The following is a 22,292-nucleotide window of genomic DNA, read 5'->3' on the forward strand; positions in this document are numbered from 1 at the left end:
GAAAGATCCCTTGTTACATTTTTAAATACCTAAAGAATGAAGTAATGAATCCTGAGCAATACTTGGCAGATAAACCCCACACAATGTCATGTGTATACAGAGCTGTCTGCCCCCTGAAAAAAATTCCTCTGTGGGGCTGAAGACTCTGAAACTTCTGTCCTGATCGTGGCCTCGTGTGATAGTTGTGCCTTGCCTTCTTCAGGGCTAAAGTACATGTTCAGTACAGCCCTGCTCTGGTGGTGGGACTGGCCTCCCCCACACTCCTTTAGAGGAACTGGCATCTGAGACTGCAAGGATTTAATTTGGGCAAAATATGTTCTAACCTTTACTGCGAAAATTAAACTTCAGAGCTCTGATCTGAGTGGAACTGGAGGCTGTGGACATTATGAAGTCTTCAGAGAGCCTAGCTTGGCTCTGAGCCAAGTTCAGTTCTCATGGAGTGAGCTGCCTCTCATTTCAGCTGGGCATGTTCACCCTGGAACCTAGTGATGGAAAGTGTTGCGAGAGGAAAACATTTTATAGCCAGTGCTAACAGGTATGAAGGTTGACCAGTACTTCTATCACTGTGCTGTGCCTGCTCTTCTGGGAAAGCATCTTCTTACAGTATCAGAAGTGGCAAAAAAATGCTACTAGGCTTCAGTGTCCAGAACAGGCGCTTCCATTCAGGGCTGGAAGTTTTGCTGGCAGTATCGCACACGATCTTAAGGGTTGGAAGGGTCCTGGAAAGATCATCTAGTCCAACCCCCCTGCCAGAGCAGGACCACCCAGAGCACATCCCACAGAAATGTGTCCAGGTGGGTTTTGAATGTCTCCAGTGAAGGAGACTCCACAACCTCTCTGGGCAGCCTGTATGTTCAGTATGGCTGAAGCTATGTCACTGGTGGAAACCTTTGAGCACCATCATATAATGAACAGTAGTGCATGAAGAGGTAGTGCTTTTGCTCACTTGTGCATACACTGTGCCTGCCCTGAAGCAAAAGTCCACCAAGGACATAGTATCGAGCAGGTGAGCACAGGTTCTGCTTTAGCTGTTGGGCTCCTGTCCAGTTTGATTCTCAAAGAGAATCCCTGTCCCATGACCTGCAGTGGAAGCCATCATACAAGCCCATGTGCCTCTTGTCCTTGCTGGTGGTCAAGAATAAAAGCAAAAAGATGCTGAACAGTTAGTGAGACAGCAGGTAGCAGATCTGTAATGGTCTCTTTTTGGCTGCCTTGCCCCTAGCTTGTGCTGGCACAACCCCCTTGCTTACCGACCTCTTGCTCTGAGCCACCTCCTCCCCCCTCTCCACCCCAAGCTTATTTCCCGGCCGCTGGAGGTTTTAATATTCAAGCCGTACCTTCCACATGAGCTGTGCTGAAGAGTTGATGTGTCGGAGTTTATTGATATCACATCGGGTTGCGCGGGGCTGTCAGCTGCACATTCAGCCTTGAGCGACCCCCTAAGGTGCAGGCTCTGGCAGCTCTAAAGGAATCTGCACAAAAACGCCTTTTTGTTTTGTCCAAGGTGAGACAATGCAAACAGGGCCCTGCACCAGATGACAGGGCTGATAAAGGACCAAGCGGCGCAGGGATATCTTTCTTTCTTTTCATTCCTTCATTCAATCCTTCTTTCTGTCACTTGCATTCTCTCCTCCCGATACTTTTCTTTCTTCCCCCAGCTTGGCTAGCAGAGAGCAGAGACAAGCAGAGGGGTTCAATTGCAGGCAAATGTCACAGTCCAGCTTCTCAACACATTTTCAGCAGCAGCCCGAGTTGCTGTTGGCCAGCTTGATGAGGGGCATGCTCTGCTTGCAGGTCCTTTTCTCCCAGAGCTCTTTACAGTCACGTACTTTGGTGTTTTCTCTGTGGGCTGAAATGAATGTAAAGCTTTAAGTGTCTTGTGTGTGTTGGGAGAAAAGTAGGCAGAGGAGGGGCAGAAAGATGGAGAGAGAAAGAGAGGTGGCAGTGGTGGTGCATGAGAAGAGGAAAGCAAGTGGATGTAGCAAGCGAGGATGTGTGTATATATACATCTGTATGTATATTGTGTGCATAAGTAAAAAAACATAAGGACACAGGAAAGGGAAGGAAGCAGAAGAGGGGCAAAAGAATCAGATGTTCTCCAAGGAGAACTTCCTTAATTACTTTTGCTGCATCCCTCTGTTTTCACAGACACAGCAGAGGACAAAGTAAAGGAAGCAAAGCGGCTGCTCGTGCCCCCTCTCACACACCTCTTGGCTTCAGGCGGTTGGTCTGACATTCAGATAAATGAAGCAGGGCTTGCAAACAGCAGGAGGAATGTGTTTCTCATGTGTGGTTAAGTGGTCTCTGGTGCCTCATTCTCACAGGCTGGTTTTTCAGGATTGGGAAAGGTTTATGAGGTTAAATTTGTTTCTCTTTCCTGAAAGAGTCTTATATTGAAAGGTCTTTAACTTGATGTATCCAGCCAGGGAGGCCCAGGGCTGGAACAGCAGAGGAACTACAGGACAAGATTAAGGGCCATTGGCAGAGCTATATAGGGGTTTAGGATGAAAATAAGAGGGTGTTGCAAATTGGGATGGAGGAGCAATGATAGAGCTGTGCAGGGACCTCAGGGTATGAATAGCAAGGCAGCTATCGGCCAAGATTGAGATGTGTTGGCAGAGCATGTGGGGCCCAGAGCTGGAACAGAAAGGGTGGCAGGACTTCAAGTACATGAGTAGAGCCCTGCTGGGACAAAGCCAGAGGGAGCAGAGGTTGTCACAGGCAAGAAGCTGTGAAACCTGGATTTCCGTGCCTTGATGGGTGCTGGACATTGGAGATGGCATGGCTGTGCAGGTGGCATGTGCTGATGAACATGTTACACTGAGTGAATCCCAGCCTGGAGCTGGAGATAAGTGACTTTTGCTCAGGTATCATCCTATGGTGCTTCTTGCTCAGTCAGCTTAGAGAAAATTACCAAGTAAATAGCACTTGGATAGGTTAAGGATGGGGGATTGGGGCCAGCATAGGAGAATACGTGTTTCTCAATACAAGAAGTGAGTTATAAGGGCAAAACTGCCCAGAGATGCCTGACCTGGCTGGGGTCAGTCCTGAGTCTCTCTCCTGTGGATGTGAGTGTTGTTTTCACAAAGGTGTTTGAATAGTACAGTGTCTTTTCTATGACAGTATTTGTGCCTCCAGGCACCCTCAGAGGGTGGTCGAAATGCATGTGGGGAGCAGTTAGATACTGTATTGTGCTCAGAATGAGGAGGCAAACTGGTGTAGTGGGCTCCTGGACACTCCCTCACTAGAGTGGCTGGGATGTTATGTGTGCTTGCTGCTGGGGGAAAACAAGCATGGCTGGAGCACAGAGAGGGGGGGTTCCAGCAAGCTGGGCATCACCGGCGTTTCCTTGCACCTCCCTGGCCCCCAGCTGGAGGTTCAACCCTGTCTAGGCACAGCATGAATACAGTGGGAACAGGCAGGGGTGTAGGCTGAGCTCCAGGAGAGGGGCTTCCTGCTGACTTGGGGTTGTGCCACACTAAGTACCTCTGCCAGGACCAGTGCTGAAACAAAATGGAGAGTACCAAGCTAAACATATGCATTTCATTTTACCATTTGGTCAGTCACCTACTGGTTTTTCAACCCCAGGTACTATATACACACTAGTCCTTCTTGCCTGAACAAGGGGTGTGGCTTTGTGCACTGCAGGGCAGATAATGGTTTTGCCTGCTGCTTTTGAGTTGTAAGTCAAGGTGGTTATCAGAGGATCAGATCTCCCATCCTTAATGCTAGCAGGTTTCCAGCATCCTGGGTACTTACTCCCAGTTCTCCTGTGCGGCTCAGACCCCCGAATGGGACGTATTTGTGCAGCTCCATCAACTTCCCTACATCCATGAAGAATTATTTTAAGGGAACTGGAGAAATGAAAAGGGAAGAAAGCAAACGGGGGAAAACTCCCGAGAAAGTGAGCAGACCTTTTCTTTTCCCTGCCTCTTTATTCCCGCCATATCCCAGCTGGTCTCCCTTTGCTTCCCAGTTTCGGGAGTGCTATTGATGCCTCTCTAACTACATCGTTTCAATTCAAGCAGAGGAGCCAGCCAGCCCCTGCAGTCCCTCTCGTGCAGCCCTCCGCTGGATCCTGCTCCTGCCACAAGCACGCAGCTATGAATATTGAAGTGAAAAAGGGGCCTTTTATGGACTTCACAGATGTGCTGGGGAGTTGGAGCAGGCCTCATTACCTCGGGGTTCTTTAAAAGGCCAAACAAAAGCCAGAAGAAAGAGTGTTAGGGGTAGAGGGGGCAGGGAGGCGAGAACTAGAAAAAAGTTGAAAGAAAAGAAAAGACGACTGGAGTTGATGGATATTCCATCTGTTTATGCTCAGGCCAGTGCTGGGAATTAACAAAGGCTGTTGGAGACATAGGCTCTCTTTCGCCCTCCCTCCCTCCTGATCTTCCTCCAAATGTTCTGGATGATTTGGTTTTGTTCACTGCTCGCAAGGAACAGAATATGTTGTGTTTTTTGTGACCATGTGTCTTTGCATGGGGGCACTGCAGCTGGTACCTCTGCTGCCAGACCCTGATTTGCAGGAGGATTTGCTGGGGCCCTGATGCCTCTCACTACTTTTACATGCAGAGTGGATAGAGCCCCTGAGATCAAGGAGTACAGCTTCTTGGCTTGGACCAGAACTGCACTGGTGACCATCAGCAAAGGAGTTTGCTTGGTCTATATGGATTATGAAAGAACATCTGTTTAGGGATGCAATTCCTTCTTTGTGGGCTTTGAAAAAGCCTCATGTAGTTTTAGCTTCCAGCTTCAAGGCACAGGTACCTTCCCAGCCAGAACAGAGTTACCTGGAGCTGCTGCAACTGATACAGGGAGGAATGCAGAGAGCTGTTGGCTATGTCTTCACTTAATGCAAATCCTCATGTTGGCCATGAGGCTTTTAGTGCTGGATGATTGTCCTAAGGAAAATAGGGTCTTTCTGGATTTTCTTTCCAGGGTCTTGTAGGGATCCACTTGTAGTTGTACCTGTGAACCCAGCTAGAATGGAGCCCAGAAAGCTTAAGGTGCTCATTTGAGGAGATGTAGGAAATTTATAGTGGAAAGTAAAGGTGAATTTTGTACCTCTTTGCATTCCAAACTGGTACTTTAACCTGCTTTTACATTGCTTTGCTTAGAAGCAAACGTATTTCATGGCTAAGTGCTAGGTGAGATACTCCTGTAAAAGAATTTTCTTAAAATCCCAAAACCAGTCCGTGAGTTACGAGGCAAATTCTGACAGAGCTGGGAGGAAAATAAGTTTTGGATGAGTGCTCAGGGAAGTAGAACAGCTGGAACCAGGGAAAACTTGAAACATTGCACCACCTTTGAGCCTTCAAGCTCAGCAGGTGAATATTGGGCTCCTCCCAGGTGAATTTTTGGGATTAAAACACAGAGAAATTGGATACCACATTCCAAGCCAGAACAGGTTGTGTGGTTCTCGCTGTGGTTATCTGGCTGGCTATGTCCTGTCACCCACATATGGGGAGGTGCCGACTCTTGGACACCTTCTACATTTGCTCCTTTTTCATCCATTAAACGTCCAGCTTTCCATCCTACACCTTCTCCTTCCACAAATGAACATCCTTCCTTCCACATCCTTCCGCATTCAGTAAAGATCTTGACATGAGGAGGGAATTATCCAGCTGTGAAACACCTTTCTCTTTGACCCTCCCTGTGTTCCCCACAGACAGACAGACAGACAGACAGACAGACAGACAGACACACACACACACACACACACACACACACACACACACACTGTCTCTGCCTCTCCGTTCAAGAGCATCAGCTCCACTGTATTATTTCCAGGTTGTAAAGTCCATCATGGACATTACCTCCATCCGTGGTTTGGTTACAGCTGGCCGGTTCAGTGCCTGAATAAAAAATAAAAAAAAAGAAGAAAGAAAAAAAATACCCAAACCTTCATTTCCCAAGGCCCCCACACTAATACTTTGCTGAACACTGCAGTCCCCAGCTGAGCTGTAAATGACTTTTTCATTTTCCTAGGCCTGCTACGCAGTCTGTTTGGTATTCAAGGGCACCCCACCAACAGGCACTGTCATTCTGCTTGGGCCGAATTACTTGATTAAAACGCATATCAACTATTATGTGATTCGTTTTCTGCCTCTGCTCCACACCACAGCCCTCTAAACTATGTTAAACTGTAATACAGCTGCACAGGCACGAGCAAATGCTGGGGAATGGGGAGTTTACAGGTTGGAAAAGGGGAGGGAGGGGGAAACCCAAGCTTTATTGTATGTGCTGTGTGGATGATTGTTTTTTTTTGTGTCTGGGAATGTGCTTGGACAGGAGAAGGGGGTGAGAGATGAATTTGAAACACCTCTGCCTCCCTTTGCAGTCCCACCTGCTGCTGAATAGGTTTGGAGGGGAGCAGGGTTATTCTGCTCATCTCTGTCTCATTGTGAACTCAGGACTTAATCATTTTCCAAGAAGAGAGAGAAAAGCGTGTTCTGGTTTTCATGTTGGGAAGAAAAATCGAGGCAATACATTTCTGTGCTTGCAACGCTGCCACTGTGTCGCCCTTCTCTTAGGCTTTTCATAGTCTTGTTTGCATTTTGATGGGTTTTGTTTGGTTTCTGCCAGAGGGAAAGGCAGATGCTGAGAAGTCAGGGAGAGTTTCAGCTCTTGCTTCTGAAGCTGTCGACTGCAGGGTCCAGCACAGGGGACATGCTCTGTGAATAAATGGCTGAGTCTGGGTGATCCTTGCTCATCCCACATCCTTTTGGGGGGAGTAAAAAGTGGGAGATGTGGGGTCCCACCCTTCCTGCTCCACAGATGTGCTATGGCTGAGATCCTTGCCATGGATATATAATAAATCTTATTATTCCTCTTATGTACCTGAAGTTCAGGTACACCTGGGACTGGGAAAATGTGCATGCCTACCTTTATGCAGGGATAACTCTTGGGGCCGCCAAGCTCTGGTGAATGGAGGGAGTTGTGAAGAAGGGGGACCTGGTGTGGGGCTGTACTGTGTGGGTGTTCAGATCTTGCTGGTACCTTCAGTATGAGATTTTTCTTACCTCTTATGCTGTTAAATCCCAGTTTCCTCCATGGCTGCATTAGCTTCCTGACCAGTCCCCTCCAGGTCTGGTTTCATAGCATCACCGTTGATCCAGCAGTGTCTGGGTGAGTTTGTAAAGGCAGTTGCAGCACAAAAGGTGCAGTTACAGCTAAGCCATTCACAAAACCATTCCCTTCCCCCTCTTTGTCTCTCCCCTCCAACACACATTTAATTTTTAGGATGGTGCAGCTGGAAGCAAGAGAGAAAGAGAGAGGGGAAATGAGATGAGAAATGCTGAAGGAGAGAACGTGCAGCTCCCCTTTACCCCCAAGAAAATCCGATCCCCACTTTAATGAATGCGTTTTCATGCCTGGTCCTGTCTGCCAATCCTTCCAGACGGCACCAAGGTGCTTCAAGACAAGGCAGCAGGTCCTTGTAGAGCATCAAGGGCTCAGTCTGAGCCTGGAGGGTCTTGTGGCTGATTCCACCTAATCCTGTTGATTAATTTAACTCCAGGGCTAAGAGGTGCCCAGAAGCAGTGAACGGAGGTGGAAAGAGGAAGCCAGAGGGGGAGGAAGGGAAACAGAGGAGTGGAGGGAATGGGGAAAGGGAGGACACATCCAATCCATAATTACAGAGGGTTTTTCTTGTTCCTTTCCTCAAGGTCCAGTGTACCTGTGTTCCTTTCAAACCTTCCAGAGAGCTGTGCCCAGCTCTTGTTAATTGCACCCCAACCTGAATCAACAGCGTTATTCAGGAATGTGAGTTTGTGGTCCATAATTTTCACATTTCCTCATGCTAGAATGGAACCCAGGACAAGCCCAGACTTATATTTGTCACCTTTCGTATGCCATCCCACACACGTGCTCTGGCTGCACTCATTTCCATGGAGAGAAAGAACCATTTTGGTTTATTAAGTTTTCCCCAGCTCATTCTCCCTGAAGATGTGGGATTTGACATTGATCTGTGCAAACCTTCAGCAAGTCCCTTTGCGCTGTCTTCTCTCCCCCTTTGCATGAGCTGTGGTTGTGTCTCTGCTCCAAAAAGGTGCCTGTCCATCTGAATAGCACCCTCTGAGCAGAGGAATTTTCACACTGGCAATCTTGCCTTCATTCCCATACCAAAGCCTATCCCTCTTTATTTCTAAGAGCACTGCAAAGCAAAGAGATTTGAGCAGTTTGGGATTTTTCCTTTCAGAGCAGTTACGCTAATTAATAAAACTGGAATTGCTCTTAAAAAAACAGAGTGGGGTCAGTGTGTGTGTCTTGTAACATACACACTTTTCTGTTAGTTTTTCCTTTTCTCTGACTTGTCCTCTCATGAGATTTTTTCCTCCATTCACCTCTCCATTCTATTCTTTTCTGTCAATCTTTAGCCAGTATGATATCCTAGGGGAGCCGTGTATCGGACAGCTAGCTGGTTCCCATCCTTCAGCACAACCAATGATTGGTAAGCCACCCATGAAGCTGCTGGTAGAGATTTCTCCACCTTTGCATTTACAGGGTGTTCATTGTTTTCTGTGCTGAGTAAGTGTAAAATGCTACCTGTGCATGCTGGTGATTATTTCTACTGCAACAGCCCTGTTGTGCTGGAGGCTGCAAACTGGGATTCTCCCCCTGCTCCTGCTGTTGGCAGTGCCACGCATCCATTTTTTACACAGGGATGTTGTGGCAAAAAAATGAATCATAGAATCATAATCATAGAATGGTTTGGGTTGGAAGGGACCTTAAAGATCATCTAGTTCCAACCCCTCTGCATGGGCAGGGACACCTTGCACTAGATCAGGGGCTTGAAGCATTCAAGTTTTGCATGAAACCACCTGAAGTTTCCTAGTGTTAGTCCTGGATCTCTGGAAAACTTCTCATTGCATAGAAACATTGTAGGGATTACAGCAGGGGTTTGTCCAGCCGATTTGAGCTGTTTGGGAATGGAAAAGACCAGTTAGATCTTCAAGGCAGGTAAGGGAGACTGTCCCCTGATGGTAGGAGGTGCATTAGATAATGGGCTCCCACCACAGTCTGTCTCAGCTGAAAGACTTTCTATATTATTTAATAAATCTGTGTCTGACAGCAGCAGCTGCATCGGACTAAGACCAGCTGGTTCCAAACATACCCTGGGATTTTTCTTGCTATCTTGGTTCGGTCTTTGTTGTCGGGTTGTTGAAGCCTTGGACTTGGCACAAGGAGCTGTGGCTTCTTTTCCCAGCTTTGCTTCTGACTCACAGGGTGACCGTAGGTGGGTGACATCCGCCACCCCTGCCATGGTTGTGAAGTGGAGATAATGCCAGTTGGGAGCTGTTTGGAGACTTGTGGAGGAGAAGCGTTACCTCAGTTTATATGGCAAGGTTTGGCTCTCCACTCTTTCAACCCTGCAACCAGCATGATGGCCAGCACAGTCACTGCTGCTGCTGTGAGCAGGACAGGTTGTTAGTCATGACAATCAGTTTTCCTCTCCTGAAACAGCATAAAGCTGTTGAAGACAGTGTGGCTGTTCCAGACTTTTGTAACAAAGAAAGTGTGGGAGATGAAACATGTTGGAGATCCTTTTCTGGACTATTCCCCCTCACTTGGGCAGATACTGGATCCCAGATTTGTAGTGAGCAGTTGGACCAGCCAAGTGGGTGAGCTGCAGGTAGATGTTACAGAATTGCTATCAAGCAGCCAAGAGTTAGATCTTAAAAAGGTCTTTTTGACATGGCTGTCACCATAACACTTGCCAAGCAGGTTGGGGCTTTGTTGCATGAGGTGTGAAACATGCTGCAAATGACAATTCTGGTGCTAGAGAGCTCACAGGCTGGAAGTTGCTCTGAGCATGCATACTAACTGTACACGAGTGTCTATTTACTGGAAAGAAATGTGTTCAGCTGCAGAGTTAAATGACATTTCACTTTGTGTGTTTTCCTTCTCCCTGGCACTGGCCCACTCACATCCTGGACCGAAACACACCTCCATCCTTTTTTTGTTTTTGTTCGTATGAAGTATTTCCAGAAAAGATACTAATTAAACCACTAATAGATGGTGAGTTAAGTGATTAAATTAATTTACTGTATACTCTAGGTTTCCAGATGTGCTTTTGCACAGCATGGCTCTCCAAGGTCCAGATGTGTTTCTACCTGCCCCAAATCATCTGGGACCCAGATGTGGATGGCTGTTATTTTCAAGTGCAGATGTTCCTTTTACACCACTTGAGACTCTAGACCTGATCTGAAAATGGACAGAACCATAAAGCTAGTTTAGTAACCAATTTCTGCTACGGGTGGTGAAACTGTCTTTAAAATGTGTGGCAGATGCTGTTCCTCTGAAGTCAACAGTGAATTTCTCACTGATTTAAAAAGATGAATGTATGTAAAGACCCTGTGTATTGATAAGCTCGAGCTAGAAAAAGGGAAAACCTCTTGAGGTGATGGGTTTGCCCCCCAAAATAAACCACCCCATCCTGTGCAGCAGAGTTCCTTTGATTCCAGTGCAACTGTAGTTGCCCCAAGACATAAAAGCATTTTTGCACTGCAGCAGAATGAATGCGATGGCATTTTGTGGTGAGCTCGGTATAAACAAGTGAGCTCCAATGGGATCTTTGCCTCTTACTCCTCAAACTGCCACCACTCTCCAGCAGCTGTTGGGGAAGTCACAGCTGCTGTTCCCAGCTCTGCAAAGAAAAAGGCAGATTTTCTGGATGATGATAATATAGGAGCTGAACAAAAAACGAGGACTGAAAAACACTCAGTGACTTTAGGGAACTTTATTGTCAGGATGAGCATGTGTGAGTCCTGCTTTCATCCTAAATTAGCAAAGGTTTAAGCAAAAGAAAAACATACGTATGTGAGCATGGTTTTTAAGGAGATTCTAACTCACAGTCTGCCTGTGCAGTCCTTTTGAATGGCAGGCTGGGTAGGGAAAAAATAAGTGCACATTTAGTCAGTCTGCTGTTACCATGAGAGAGAAGGAAAAGGTGACAGAGGCCAGATCTCTCACCTAGCTGAAAGGTTTCATATTATTCCTTCTCTGCTGCCATGAACCAGTGGCCCATTTTTCACTGTCCCAAAAGCAGACATCAGGTTTTGGCCTGGCTGAGCTCCTCCATACGTCAATACCCACACTGCAGGAAACTGATAACCTGCACCTCTTTGAAACCCAAGCTTTGCTCCATGAGAGGCCTCTGGTGAACATCAGAGTGACAGCTAACCCTGTTCTTGGTGTGTCCCCTCTAAAACCCACTGGGTCTGACTGTGGATTTGGGGAGTGTCAATGCAGTGCCTTCTGCTTTGTCTCCAGACACAAAAAAAGAGAGCAAAACTGGGTTACTTATTCCATCTATACTTCTTCAGGTTTGATAAGGCTCTCAGGAAGCAATAGTTATGGTCCAGGGCTAAAGGCAGGGAGAAGGGAAAGGCAGAGGTCCATGGCAAGTGAAAGTGGAGGAAGCAGGTGACCAGTTAGACATTGGTAAAGGACTTTAATGGCATCTTAATCCCCTAGGAGTCTGCTCTTGTGCAAAGCTCCTGCTGAAATTTGGGAAGTGAAGAAAAGAGGAACTGTATCCCAAGGCCAGCTCACCCCAGAAACAAAGCAGAGTTGGAAAGGTTTTTCCCAGATGTAAAAATTCCTAATTTATTATTTTTTTTAATTCCTGAGATGGCTTAAAAATAAATTAGACTCTTGAAGTGCTGATGCTTGACAAAACACAAGAGGAAATGAGGCTGCACAAGTCAAGGCACCATTTATAAACACACACTGTGCATTTATATGCTCATTTCAGCCTCTACATCTTTTCAGTGTTCGATGTGCAACTCTGAAACAGTCATTTCAAATTAAAAAAATTCAATTTCTTGCAGTAATTAAGTCAACAATTGGAAGCTCTTTCTCTGTAAAGACTTGAATAGGGGACTTTGAGCCCTCACTTTCCTGCAAACAGTTCTGATTTTCATAACTTGTCTTTTTACAGTTTGGGGAAAAAGTAATAGTAGGAAAGTACAGAAATAAATGGTATTGTACATGGGCAGAGTGCTTAGGTGGACACCATCACAGGAGAAGTGAGATGACTTTGCTGGGCTGTTCATCTCTTCCAACAGCCTTTCTCCCTGTGGCTTTTTAACCATGTAGGCCTCATCTCTCACTTCTTTCCCACCCCAGGTAACAGACTGGACGAAGGCTCCGACGTGGAATCCGAACCAGACCTGCCCTTGAAGCGCAAGCAGCGCCGCAGCCGAACCACTTTCACAGCTGAGCAGCTGGAGGAGCTGGAGAAGGCCTTTGAGAGAACCCACTACCCAGACATCTACACACGAGAGGAGCTGGCTCAGAGAACCAAGCTCACAGAGGCCCGAGTTCAGGTAAGGACTAAGGCAGTGCATGGCAGGTCAGCCTGGTGGCACAGCTGCTTGTTTACCTTGGGGAAGGAGAGAGTAGTGCTGGGTAGGAGAGTGTTGAAAGGTGGTAATATGGACAGACTTTTCTGGAGCTGTATCCGTAAGGGTCCGAGACTTAAATCCAGTTCTGCAGATTCCCACGTTCCCATGGATTTGCAGATAGACCATTTGGATTTGGCCTGTTGCAGAGGTACCAGCTGGAGGGTCTCCATCCAGGTTGGGATCAGAAGCCAAACTTTCCCGAACTTGGCAGAGCATTTAGCTCTGTTTTCTGTTGGAGGAAATTCCTCCATTTGCCTAGAAGGAAGCAGTGTGTGTGTGTCTGTTTGTATTTGGTGTTTTAGGAGAACCATTTACCAACCTTGCCCAGGGGAGTAGATCATATTTTGCAAAGTTTGCAAGTTCCCTGTGTGAATTTTCATAAAACTTTTTTTTTCCCTGGATCTCCAGAGAGCATAAAAAGGGCGGGGGGAGGGAAGAAGAGGGGAGGAACAGGAAGGGAGGGTTTGGAGCCAGGGGATTCTGACATCTACACGATTAATAGCCCTTGTGGGAACTCTACACAGAGACCCTTATGTCTTCCAGATAAAGGCTGGGTCAGCAGTGTGTGCAAACATGCAGAGGGATAAGGAGTGTGAACAGATCGGGGGGTATAATAGAGTCCCTTGGGGAAAGGGAAGGAAAGGGGGGAGGGATTGGGGATTGTGCTGGGTTAAAGAAGTGAAATGGAGACCCCAGCAGTCCGTCCTCCGTGTGGGCAGTGGGATTAGGTTTCAGGCTGAGCACAGGGGTCTCTATACCTTGGAACTGTGGGCACTGAGAGAAGAGGGAGAATGTGCTTCAGGCTTGTGGCAAGGAAACAGTCACTCAATTAACTCCTCCAAAACAAAACGGGCTTTTTTGGTTTATTTTGTTCTGTGGTTCTCAGGATAATGAGCTCGGATGTGCTCACTCAGAAGCCCAAACTGCCAAATGTTTTTGCTGTTTTCCCCCAGCTGTCTGGGAATGGACATTTCACCCCCACACCTGGGATATTCACTGGTTAAGGGATATTCATTAGCCTTCTTTCCCAAAGAACTGCTCAGCCAGTCTCAGCACTGCAGCAGATGCCCTCTAACCTCCCTCCAACTTTCTCTTGAGAGGTGCTGGATTTTCCTGAATCCATCATCCCTCAAGATGTGACTATGGAGACTGCAAAAAGGAAATATAGCACGTTTAAACTCATTCTAGTTTTGATCTTAGCCAAAAGACTGTGCCAGAGTGTTCAACAGTAATAGTGTTAATTCGTTAGCCATGTAAGTTCATAGACAGGTGGAGCCTGGGAAAGTGGCTTATTTAGGTGACTAAGCTACCTAAAGTTGGAAAGTGTAAATTCCCCCATTTTTGTTTTGCATATTCTGTTTCTAATTGGTCTTGCTTGTTGTGGATGGACATAAGATGTTAAGAAGGAAACAAAAAGAGATGTTTCTGTGGCAAGCAGGTGAAGAAAAAGAAGTTTCAGGGCAGAACGGAGTTTAGGTAACACCTTTTTATGGGGTGAGAGAAACCTGCATTGCCTGAGCCGTGATGTGGGAATGCTGGGGAGGAAGGGAGAAGCCTTGAAGTGCCAGGGGTGCAAAAACCAGAGGCAGGTTCATTCTTTTCCAAGGCACTCTAACCTCACTGTGACAAGGCTGGGAGAAAGGAGGGAGGCAAAAGCAGGGAAAGGGAAATCTAAATAAATAAATAAAAAGAACCTTTCCCTCGACTCAAGCTGTGATTTCTGAATCCCCTTACTTGCTCCCAGGCAGTTTCTGTGGAGGTTCCTGCCAGGGCTCTAAGTAGCAGCTGTTCTCCAAGGCACATTCCTGATGGCTTTCTCATTCTGACATCCTGGCAGAGTCAGCTTCTTCCCACCACTTTTAAGCCTGCCGCCCCTTGTAAAATTTTCTGGGTATCAGAGCAGATCTTTTACTGGCTCTTGGGACCTACAAACATTAGTCAATCAAGTTCTTGGCGGGGGGGGGGGGGGGGAAGGCAACCACACACACACATCCACACATGTACCCATCCAGCAGGGAATCTTCCACCACCTTATAGTCTTACTCCTGTCTCAACAGAGTGTTTAAGGCCAAGAGACGTGCTTTGGATTCAAGATGTAGGGCCAGCTGAGATCAGGGTTCCTGCATGTTAAGGGCCATGCCAACATCTGCTCATCTCTCTTGTCCCCAAAAGCTCATCCTGTCAACATGTAAAATGGGAGGCAGATGTTTGAGAAGTGTGTTGTGACCTGTAGCTACAAAAGAGACTCAAGAGCAGCCTTCACTGCTCCTCAGTGTCTGGTCCAGCTTCTAGATCTCAGTGCCACTTGGCTGCTGCGTGGCCATGGCTGGACAATCTCTGGATCACACCTGAGGCTCTGAATGACATCTCAGATATTGCTGTCAGGCTTGCTTTCTGTCTCATAGAGACACAACACCCCTGCACTAGAATCCCATTTTGTTAATCACCAGACAAGCCCTGAACAAACACCAGTGAGTCTGTCCCTCTCTTTGCTTCTTTCTCCTCCTTACCTCTTTGCTTTACCACATGAAAGGTGAACTTAGCAAAGTCTCATTTGATCCCTCTGATACCTGAGTGTTCGCCTACCATAATCTCTTCCACATGAAAAGCTGATAGCTCTGTTAAACATTATTGGCAGGCCTCAGAGCCTGGCTTGTCATGCAGCTGTCCAGCTAAGTGGAAGTTTGACACGTTGACAGCTAATAAAATTCACAAGCTGAACAAGAAGAGGAGGTGGTGGTGGGGAGCAGTTCCAAGCTCCAGTTTCTCATCTGCTAAGAAGATCACAGGAGAGTGAACAATATTTTTGCAAGGTCACTGCAGTGTCTGTGTGGTTGAGATGCAGGATTCCAGCATTCAGACTTCAACATGCCCAGAAGTACAAGCCATTGAAAGGTTAATCCCAAAGTGAGCATAGCCATGGACAAGACTGCCATGGATTTCCGGAAGGATCAGGATTACAGTGTCAAATCCATGCCCAGGGAGACCACCAGTGGAAATTCCCACTGACTTGTTTTTGTGCAAGGCAATGTCTTGACTCATGTGTCCACACTCATTGTCCAGTACAGAACAAATTCTTGCCCATCTGTGAGTTCCCATGTCCCCCCTTCTGGAAAACAAGTTGTTGAATGCCAAGAGTTCATGGAGTTAAAAATTAAGTCTAACAGCTAAGCAATTCACTGAGCTAATTTAATGGGAGCTCTGATTTTGATCTTGAATGTATTTTGGGCTTTTACACCAGTCTTTGTAATTATCTAACTGAGGATGGCAAAGGTTTTCTGTGGGGAAAAAAACAAACAACAAACCTAAACAGAATTCTGTGATAATTTAAAAAACTTTTCTCCCTGGCATTTCCCGAGAAGTGACATTTTTCAGAACAACCCTTTTCTCATAAACAGTTTAGCTTTGTCAGGACCATGTTTTTCAATAGAAAAATAGTTTTGTCAGGAAATTCTTGTCTAGGTGTAGAAATGACTTCTCAAAGTCAAAACTGAGACACCAGGTATTTCAACCATGGCCCTAAGGAGTTGAAGCTAATCCTTTTCCTAGATGATCCCATTTGTGGATCTATTTGCCCAAATGTGTTGCATTTTTAAGGCTGGTTACCACCAAACCCCAGTGTTTATTTCAGTTTTGACCTGAACAATACTAACAGAAAGAAATACAAGGTGAAACAAAGCAGTGCACATACCCAAATTGTCCCCAGGTCAGTACCACAGCCCCAGGTCACTTAGAAATTTGTGTGCTGAAAATATTTTTCACAGCTAGACTTTGGTGGCATACGTTCCCACCCAAGCAGCCCAGCTCCATTTTTCTAATGCTACAGTGAGTCAGATGTGGCAGGCTCCAAAGTATTATCTCAAAAATCTTTCCCAGAAATCTACCAATTTGTTCCCACCCCCAAAAAAACCTAAATACATGGCAGTTTTGGCTTCTCAGCATCACCTGTGGATGCTTCAGGTGGTACCACAGGGTACGAACGTGCATCCTGTTAGCAAGTCTGTTAATCCTGATTCCTATGGTTTGGGCAGTGGGTGCTTTCCAGAAATAAATAAGAAAGTGCCAAGGGGTGGGATGCCTTGTGATCCTGATGTCTGTTATTAATCCCCAGGAAATTCCATGCACTGAGAAACCATTATTTCAATAACAAAATTAAACTAGACAGCAGGAGTCGCAACCCAGTGCTCTATTGATCATTTTTATGATGGATACCATTGTGATTTCTGCCTGGGAGAAAATGGATGTTTCATTTAATAAAAAGGCTCAGAGCAATTCTGTCTTTGAAATCTCAGTGCTTTTCTAGGCTACTCACATAATATGTATTTTATGACACAGTTTCAAGCTGTAGTAAACAAACAGCCGTATTCTAGATGGTGCTGCAGCAGCTCAGACATGCCAAATGGAAGTGCCAGAAAAGAAATTCCATTCAGTTTTGCTTGAAATTTTTCACAAAGCAATTCTGCTCGGTGCAAAGCAGCTGAAAACCACCCTTTACCAGCAGTGCTCTGTGGTCTGATTTCCAGAAAACACATGGATTTCTCAGGAACTTCTCAAATGTCTTTGTTGTGGGCTGGTGGGGACCTAAGCCTCTCCCCAGCTGTCACTGCATGCAAAGGTCCATCCCGTTCCTTGAGATGGTGCTTGTTGAAGGTGAAGGTGGTACATGAAGGGACAGTGTGGTGGTAAGCAGGTCTCTACCAGCAGTAGAATCATAGAGACCTGGAATGCTTTGTGTTGGAAGGGACCTTAAAGATCATATAGATCCAACCCCCTGCATGGGCAGGGACACCTCCCACCAGCCCAGGTTGCTCCAAGCCCCATCCAACCTGCTCTTCAACACTTCCAGGGATGTGGCTAGTACAGAGGGACAGTGAGGTGGTACCCAGGTGTCCCTCAGCAATAAGCCTTAACTCGAGTCATGCAAAGCTGATGCAGCCTAATGCTGTTTGCCTGGTGTTTTGCTTCCCAAACCCTTTGAGATGTGTCCAAACTGGCTGTCAGAAGTCAACCCCCTCCCTCCCTTATAGGTCAGCTGAGAATGTTTTCTTTCTTCTGGAGGGTCTGCCTAGTTTACATTTCTTGTGAAGGGAGCTGCGATGAGGTTATGACACAACAGCTGCCCCGTGGTCTTGGCAGCAGCCGGGGGCACCGGGAGGCTGTGCAGAGGAGCAGGCAGTTGGGGCTGTGCTTGGCAGAGCCTGCCTTGGCACACTGGTGTTCCAGGGCACAGGGCCAGTCGTGCTCTTGCACACCGGAGCATCCAGAGAGACGGAGCCCAGCGGGAACAGCCCCTGGCACCGCGGCAGCCGGTCTGTGAGAACCGCGGTGCTGCTGCTGCGTGTGCCCAGGCACGTCGGGAGAGCAGCCGGGCCCTGCCGGGAGGCATCCAGCTCCCAGGAGAGGTCAGGGAGAGGGGAAAGCACCGTTCCAGCCAGCTTGAAACAAGCAGCTCTGCAAGGTAAAGCCAGCCAGGGCTGGATGCAGCCGAGCTGGTGAGGAGGGTCCAGATGCTTCCCCCTCACGTCCTGTAGAGATCTCGCTGCAGATGGATGTTGCTAATGAGAGAGAGAGAGAGGTCGGTTGCAGTCTCGTCATGTGCTTTCTGTTGGCTGGATTAATCCATCCTGGGTGTCTCATGGCATTGCTGCTTTTCTTTCCCATCTCCCCAGCCTGAATTAGAAATTCAGCTGCATTAAAGAAAGGAGTGACACACTGCATACTCGCACCAGCCAGTATGCTCCAAATAAGCCCTCAGCCCACCCCAGTGAGGTAAAAACCAAAAAAGTACATTTCCAGGTATCCAAACTGCAGCAGCAAGTCGTTTTCCACCTGAACTTTGGAAAAGCCAGACCTCTTAAAATTGCAAGCACATCCTATGTCCGTATCTCACTTAGAAAAGCATCAGCACTTTTGGTATTTGTAGTAGAATTACAGTAACCACCTCCCTTGGAAGCAGAAATGTCCCACTGACAGAGGACACGGTCCCAGCTGTGTGTGCCTGAGGGCATCTTGCTGGAGAGAGTCAGTGCTATTTCATTAAATATATTATACTTTCCTGAAGATGGAAATGATAAGCCTAATCCTGTAGTCCTTCTGGCAAAGCATGAGTTGGAATCAACAGGAATGACTGCAAACTTCAGGAGTTGCAGTGTTATTTGACAGGACCAGCTCTGTGTGGGGCAGGGAATCTGTGTGAAACAAATGGAGACATTTATGTCAGAAAGTGCTCTTTTCCCCATGCTGCCTTCTGCAGAGAGAGGAATCCATTCAGTTCAGTAAAATGTGAATTTTAGATAAAATGGAGAATTTTTGTGTTGAGATGCAAAACCTGAAACTGTCCTTTTTTTTTCTTTTTTTTTTTTTCTTTTTTTGTCCTGTTCTGCTTTTCTTGGTCTGCTCTGGACCCAGGAGCAGAGCTGTCAGCCTTATGGTCACAAAGGGATCCTCTAAACAATGTGATAATGATGTGATTTTCTTACAAAGGCCAGAGGGCCCAGAGGCCAAAGCAATGAACGAGATCCTGGTTCCATGGGTGAAGCAGTTGTGTGCAACACTGCACACTCAGCTGGTCTAAAGGGAAGGCAGTGAAGTTGCACTGATTTATAACAGCAGAGTGTCTGTCCCATTGTATTAAAAACAAACAGGGCCTCCCAGAGGGTTTATGAGGAGAACCTTTATCCCAAAATTTCCAGTCCAGTGAGGGTGTACACCAAAATGTTTCTCATACACTTTGCTCATATGCCATCTGCTGAACCTCCGATCCTAGAAGAGCCACCACCAAGTGTGTGCCCAGTAAAGTGTGTTGTGGCTTCGAGCAGCCAGCTTGTGTGGCTCCCCTCTGTTCTCAATCTCCCCAGCTAAGGAGGCTTTCTGATTACAGGGCCACCAATTAAATAGATTCTGTTTGGTCAACAATAGAAAATGTTTATAATAAGGAGGAGGAGGGTTTACCAGGGTGTTTTCATCTTTGAGCCACTTCACATGGTGTTTCAGCTCTTTTTAAAAGCTCATTGTTTTTAAGAAGGAAAATCTCAATAGTGGGAACCTCTGTGCTGTTAAAGCCCAACCTACCTTTAGCCAAACAATAGCAACAGGAAATCTGCTCCCAACATCTCGTTCACCTTGTGAGGTGTGAACATCAAAGCCTGTTGCAAAATGTTTGAGTGCAACAATAACACCATTAAGACTTGGCCATCTAAGGAGCAAGTGTCCAAGTGAAGAGAAAGAACTTAATAAAATACAGTCCCTCACAGATGCTTTCTGACAGCAATGAACTCTTCCTGATGTCTTTCAGCTTCCACAAGTCCCATTCATCCTCAGACACAGGTTTTATAGAGAGGTAAAGAGATAAGGAAAACAGAAGTTTTGGGGTTTATTTTTTTTAACAGAATTTCCCCATACAACTTAAATAATCACTGAGAAGCACAGTTTGTAAAAGGTAGAGCTGGAAAACACAACATTTGCAAACAATCATTCACTATCCAATAGCTATGTCAATGGTAGTATTTATTTTTTTATAATTTGTAACTGCTACTAACTTTTATTACAGTAAGTGGTAAAGCTACATCACTGGCAGGGTTGGATTTGGAGCTGTGAAGCTCCAACCTGGAGGGTTCAAACCTGGGTTTGGGATGTCTCAGTGTGAAAGTGGACAGACCTAGACCTATCCCATTTCTCCTGCTTCCCTGTCTGGAGGATGAAATCCATTAGCAGTTAATAGGTGTTCACACTGTGGTGATCATATAAAGGTAGAGATGGCCTTGTGGTTGAGGAGGTGTTTGTGACATTATTTGTTCAAAGAATAGTGCAAGAATAAAGTAATCAATACAACAAGTATTTCACTGCTAACAATGGTTTGAAAAGGGGGGGGGGGGGGTTGCAAAAAAATCCACATACCACAAACTGTTGAAATTCTTCAGCAGATGGTTATAAATAGCTAACACCTTCAGGATGGGGGTATGCCAGGAGAAATATAGGCTGAATTCATTGGATAATCTCATTTGTGAAGAGTGATTTGTTCTGCTCCACTAACCTTGTTTAATATTTATCTTACCCACAAGTGACAGAGGTTCAGTCTTTTAGGTACTGAACTCAAGTGTCACTAGATGCAGCCTCATCCCTACACATGCAGATGAAAGCCTATATGCCTAAAATCTCTGTCTAAAATATTTTGCACCCCTCAGCACCTGGCAGAGGAAGTATAGTTGTCACTAAACAGTTGTGGGGACTCAGAGGATGCCATCTCAGCTCATTCAAGTCTGGGAGGGCTGAAATAGCAATAGCTACCCTGATCTCTCATTGCTGTTGCTGCTGGAGGTCCCCTCTAAAAGCATCAGCCTCCTGGGAAGTCCAGAATTTGCAGCATTTATGACTGGTGTGGACAAAGCAAGGCACTGCTGGGATCTGCCCTGGTTCAAAGGAGAACCTCTGGAGGACCTGGTCTGGCAGAGCTGCCTCTATGCAACTTGAGGAGGGACCTCATCTGACTTTAGGGGAATTTTTTTGGTGTGCTTGGGCCATCAGTGACCATGTGATTCTATTCCACCTGGTTCCTACAGTGTCCTGTGCCTGTGAAAGTAAACAAACCTTCCATTCTGCTGGAAAGCAAAGGTACAATTTTCCTTTTCCATCCCGGTTTTCATTTATGAGCTCATTTATCCCATCTATCTTTCTCCAACATCAAGTCCTGATTAGGCTGAGCAGAAACACAACAGGCTTTCTTTCCCACAGGAGGCTCTTTTTGACCTTCCTTTCCTCTCCTTGTCTGACAAATTGTGGGAGCTGACCCATATCTCAGGGGCTGCAGGGATAATTCAGTCCAGCCCCATCCTGGCAGGCAGCTGTCTCTGCAGCCCTTCTCTGCTGGTGGAGAACAAGTGGCTGGGACATCCTGGGCAGGGTTGGGTGTAGACGTTCAGGTTAAATAAGAAGCAGTGCTAACCTTTGCCCCAAACCCAATCCAGGAGGATGGGCTCTTCTGAAATCAGCTGGTTCTGCAAGGCAGACAGTGATGAATTGGAGAGGTCTCTCAGTCACTCTGCCATCTGGGAAGGGATGGAGTGATACTCTGCAGTGAACATGCAGCCTTCAGGATCCTTGTAGCAGCAAACGTGCTCACTGAGCAAGGAGCACATGGCACAGTGAGGGACTCTGGTCTTATCTGCACTCCTGGCCTTGACTGGAACATGAAGAACCTCCTTGGATATCTTCTTTTAAATTTTTTTCCATGAGAACATTCCTGTATCTATCTGCTTTCCCTCAGATGAGCTGAGCAGTTTCTGTAACCCATCTCCTGTCTCCTTAGTACATTATTTGGAAGACAATTCACAAGGACAAAAGCCCCAAATGTCTTCAGCAGGTACAAACTATTGTCCTTAGAGGCCTCTCTTCCACACCCTTGGAAAACAGCACATTAACACAGTGCAGGATCTCTTTGCTGTGCACAGACAAAAGGGCATGAAGAACTTGTTTTTTTAAGAAAAAGCAGCTTTCTGACATGCTGTTTTTTCTGCTCTTGGGTTCCTCACACAGCCCTTTCCCCAAGTGCTGGCTCTCTTTGTCCCAGCATAAAACTGATGTGATCCAGCCCCAGCAGCCTCTAGAACGTCCCCATAGCTAAACCAGCAGCTTCAAAACTTCCTCCTCTTCCTCATCTTCCCACCAGCCTGGTTTTAGCAGCCATAGCCTCCACCCCAGGCTTAACATGGTGTAACAGGATCCTCTGGCAGGGGGAATCTTTAGTGGCTGATAAAACCTTAACTGTTGTGAAGTGAAAGCAGGTTCCCTTTGAAGTGCTCCTCGCATTACAGTGAGATGCTCTAGCCTCTATATTTCAACTCTCAATAAAATGATTTATAAGCATAAAGGCCTGAGCCACCTTTA

At 46.4% G+C, this 22,292-nt stretch overlaps 1 protein-coding gene across 6 annotated transcripts in view; it reads left to right on the forward strand.

The window, feature by feature from the left end:
- The window catches only part of PAX7 (paired box 7), a 104,099-nt gene that overhangs the window by 37,762 nt on the left and 44,045 nt on the right, over nucleotides 1-22,292 (forward strand). For all 6 annotated transcript variants that reach the window (XM_051637518.1, XM_051637524.1, XM_051637521.1 and 3 more), the window contains one exon: nucleotides 12,133-12,332. In XM_051637518.1, coding sequence (XP_051493478.1) covers nucleotides 12,133-12,332 — 200 coding nt within the window. The remainder of the gene's footprint in view (nucleotides 1-12,132; nucleotides 12,333-22,292) is intronic.

Source organism: Apus apus, chromosome 20, assembly GCF_020740795.1.
Source record: "Apus apus isolate bApuApu2 chromosome 20, bApuApu2.pri.cur, whole genome shotgun sequence".
In the NCBI taxonomy this organism is placed as follows: domain Eukaryota; kingdom Metazoa; phylum Chordata; class Aves; order Apodiformes; family Apodidae; genus Apus; species Apus apus.